Source organism: Kryptolebias marmoratus, linkage group LG1 (assembly GCF_001649575.2).
Source record: "Kryptolebias marmoratus isolate JLee-2015 linkage group LG1, ASM164957v2, whole genome shotgun sequence".
Taxonomy (NCBI): domain Eukaryota; kingdom Metazoa; phylum Chordata; class Actinopteri; order Cyprinodontiformes; family Rivulidae; genus Kryptolebias; species Kryptolebias marmoratus.
This window is the reverse complement of record NC_051430.1, coordinates 34,288,466-34,291,704: the sequence shown is the minus strand read 5'-3', so window position 1 is coordinate 34,291,704 and position 3,239 is coordinate 34,288,466. Positions and strand designations below refer to the sequence as shown.

At 42.9% G+C, this 3,239-nt stretch overlaps 2 protein-coding genes across 2 annotated transcripts in view; one reads left to right on the top strand and one right to left on the bottom strand.

The window, feature by feature from the left end:
• The window catches only part of aebp2 (AE binding protein 2), a 5,794-nt gene extending 4,599 nt beyond the window's left edge, over positions 1-1,195 (bottom strand). Inside the window, exon 1 of the mRNA XM_017438212.3 lies at positions 615-1,195. Coding sequence (XP_017293701.1) covers positions 615-1,084 — 470 coding nt within the window. The 5' untranslated portion in view covers positions 1,085-1,195. The remainder of the gene's footprint in view (positions 1-614) is intronic.
• Positions 1,196-1,218: 23 nt separating this feature from the next.
• prl2 (prolactin 2) overlaps positions 1,219-3,239 on the top strand; it is a 6,903-nt gene continuing 4,882 nt past the window's right edge. The window contains exon 1 of the mRNA XM_017438210.3: positions 1,219-2,318. The gene's annotated coding sequence lies outside the window, so the exon portion shown is untranslated. The remainder of the gene's footprint in view (positions 2,319-3,239) is intronic.

The window sequence follows — 3,239 nt, the reverse complement described above, 5'->3', positions numbered from 1 at the left end:
AGTGCAAACAAACAAGTTGTAAAAGAGCCGGGAAAGTTGTGAAAAGTGAAACTATAGCCGGCCGAAGATAATGGAGTCTGTTGTCATTTGATACTGTTACGTCTAACAGGTACATATATATTGCTGCACTAAAATGCAGCAGATCTCATTTGTGGAAGTTCAGTTAAATGTCACTTCGAAATAAAGCTTGAAAAAGGTAAGAAATGAGATTTTCACATTTTTCAGAGAATAACTGAAAACGTACGTAATTGGGGTATATCGTGATATATATCGTTATGTAGGATTGTTTCCATATCGCCCAGCACTAAATGAAAGCATGCTGGAGGTGGAGGACCTTTAGTTGGGCTGAGATGGACACGAAGAAGAATCCCTTGGGTTTTTAACACTGTAATTACAGCAAAACACTTTAATTATCTAAATTCAAAAAGAATCAGGAGCAGGATCATCGTGTTTAGGTTTTAAATTAAGAAAACCAAACCAGGGAAGCTCTCACACATGTGGCTTCACACACACACACGTGTGTGTGACCTTTCCGAAGACACCATCTTCCAGCTCAGTTATGATGAACCACACGACATCAAGCCAAGTGTATTCCCGGAGGAACCGGTCCAAACCTGTCCTCCGAGTCCATCCGGCTGAGGGGCTCCCTGTCCGCGGGGGTCCGCTCCTCGCTGGCCGCTCTCCCGGCACCGGGCTCGGCATTCTCCGCCGTCTTGGCTTCGTCGCGCGGCGGAGAGCCGGACACGTTTCCTCCGTCTCTTTGTTCTCGCTTCAGCGCCCAACAGCCCGCGTCGCGTTCCGGACCGGTCCTGCTCCCCGAACCCCCCGGCGCCGGACGCGTCCCGGGCTCGGGCAGCTTCCCGCCGCGGTCCGGCTCACCGTCGCCCGCTCGGTCGCCCGGAGGAGAACTTTCTTTGTCGGTGTCGGGAAGGGACGACGGGTCCTGGCCATGCTGCTCCGCTGTGCTGTCGGCCGGTCTGTCGGCCGGTTCCCTTTTTGGTTCCGGCTCGGCCCGGTTCTCTGCGCCGGTTCCGTGCTGTTTGGACATAGACTGCGAACCCGGTTCTGTTGTTATCTGGGCCATGTCCGAACAACACAAACCGCGTCTGTGTAATGTTTCAGTTGAAAAGTTGGCCCCAGTTTGTCCTCCTTCCACTCGCAGCAGGGGGTCACGTGACGCCGGAGCCGAAGATGCTTTTTTTTAGAAAAGACGTTTCACTCTGCTTTTTTTCCTCACACACAAATCGAACAGAAATTAAATGCAAACATTAAAATATATATTAGATGTCATAACACGCTATGAGTCACATCAGTGAAGGCCAAATTCCGTACAACCGCCTGCTGTCCCACTTATGTTTGTTTTTTACAGATAAGTTTCAGCTGGTTTTTAAAGTTGTGACCACCAGGGGGCGCACCGATTAGGAGCCACAGTAAAGATGCTCCTGCAGTTTTATTTCTCCATAACACTTAGCATACATGTCTATTGATTCATGTGTGTGTGGTAAATGTGGTAAATTTGTAGAAACAGGTAAATTTTGAAACAACAGAATAAAGTGTAGCACTAATCTGCTTGACCTGCACTAATTTTAGACTCTATAGTCGAATTGATCCATCTTTAGCTTTGGGTTGATAAGTTCCTTTAAGTTATTAGGTTTTAAATGTCTTATTTGTGTATCTTCTGTTGCACAGGCTGCTGTTAACAGTGAGTCAGCATGTGCTGAACTAAATGTCCCTGTGACATTAAGCAGTCGTATTGCATTTATATCAGAGGAAAAAAGATCACCATTCACTGAGCTGGAGAGAGAGTAGGTTTACCCTCCACCAGCATGACATTTAGGAAGAAAATATTTCAATTGAAAACATTTGCTCATCTTCTAAACTCATATTTTGTTAACAATGAAACATAGTAAACCTTAATCAATATTCAAACTAAGAAATTATACCATTTTTCATGGGGGAAAAAAGTCATTTTCAATACGTCTAGGAACTGGATGGTTTCCGTTCTCTGTAGTACAGAAGACGTGGCATGTCGACGATGTTCCATTGTTAAAAAAATATGACTTTCTTAGGCCATGACTTCTCATGCTCTGTCACATGTAATAAGCTCGCCAGGATCCCGCAAAGATGACTCATGTTTCCGGCTGATATTTGATTCATTTTTGACGTCACAGTGGGGTCGCCGGCCAGCACGAAGGGGGCCACAACAGACGCAAAGACCAAACGGAAAAGGACTCGTGACTTCATAGAGTTCAGTGTCAGAGCGAGGACACGCCGAGGATTTAAACTTCTGAAGCGATCGTGGCATCCAGTCATTATTGGTAGGTTAGACGAACTGCAAACAAGTCATTTTAAAACGTGCAGTTAGATTATCTGATATGCGTTTTTTTTTTACTTTGCACCATATGTCAGTTGAGATCCTGTTTTCCTTAATTTGACTCCTTCATTGTGGAATGAATTGGGAGTTATGTAACAAAGCCTGATTGAACATTGCTTATGTTACATTATGTCCGATTGAATTTGTTTGGTCCACGATCTTGGTCATTTACAATTAGGTGTCAGATACTTGCATTTTTATGCTTTACAGACAATAAGTACATTAAAATGGGAATCATATAGTTGAAGACACGTTGTTAATCTGGAAAGAAGTAGTTGACAAGAACAAATTGGCAGATGTCACTGGACTCCTGATGTGGCCTTCCTGTAACTCAAGGAGAATTGGATTCTTCCTTTTAAGGCTGGAAAGATGAACGTGTTGTAGCTTTGTGCCAGTTTGTAGAAAGTAACACCTTGAAGTAAAAGTTTTTAAGAGTTTTTTTCAACAGTGGTTTTCTGTTCGCCACTTTCCGATAAAGCTCAGTGTTAGGATTTGAGTTACTTTTTCAGTTGTTTCTTTATTGTTATTTCATGTTTCTGTAATTCTGTTTTATATCTTGTTAAACCTGCATTTAGCTTAATAAGTTCTTGTGTGGTTTTGCTCCCTGCGCCCTCTGTCTTCTGTCATTATTCAATCCCTCCAGGATTTCGTGGGGCATTTTTTGTGATTGTTGCAACTAAAATGCCTGATTTCGCGGGGCATTTTCCTAAAAGTTGCTTTTTTTTTTACTAAAATCAATAAACAACCATAACTTTTAATATCTAAACCAAAAATCCTTCCTAGTTTTGTAAGATAATTCCCAACAAACATTGACATTCTCAAAAGGTGCTTTATTTGAGAACTTTGATAGCTTCTAAACTGACAT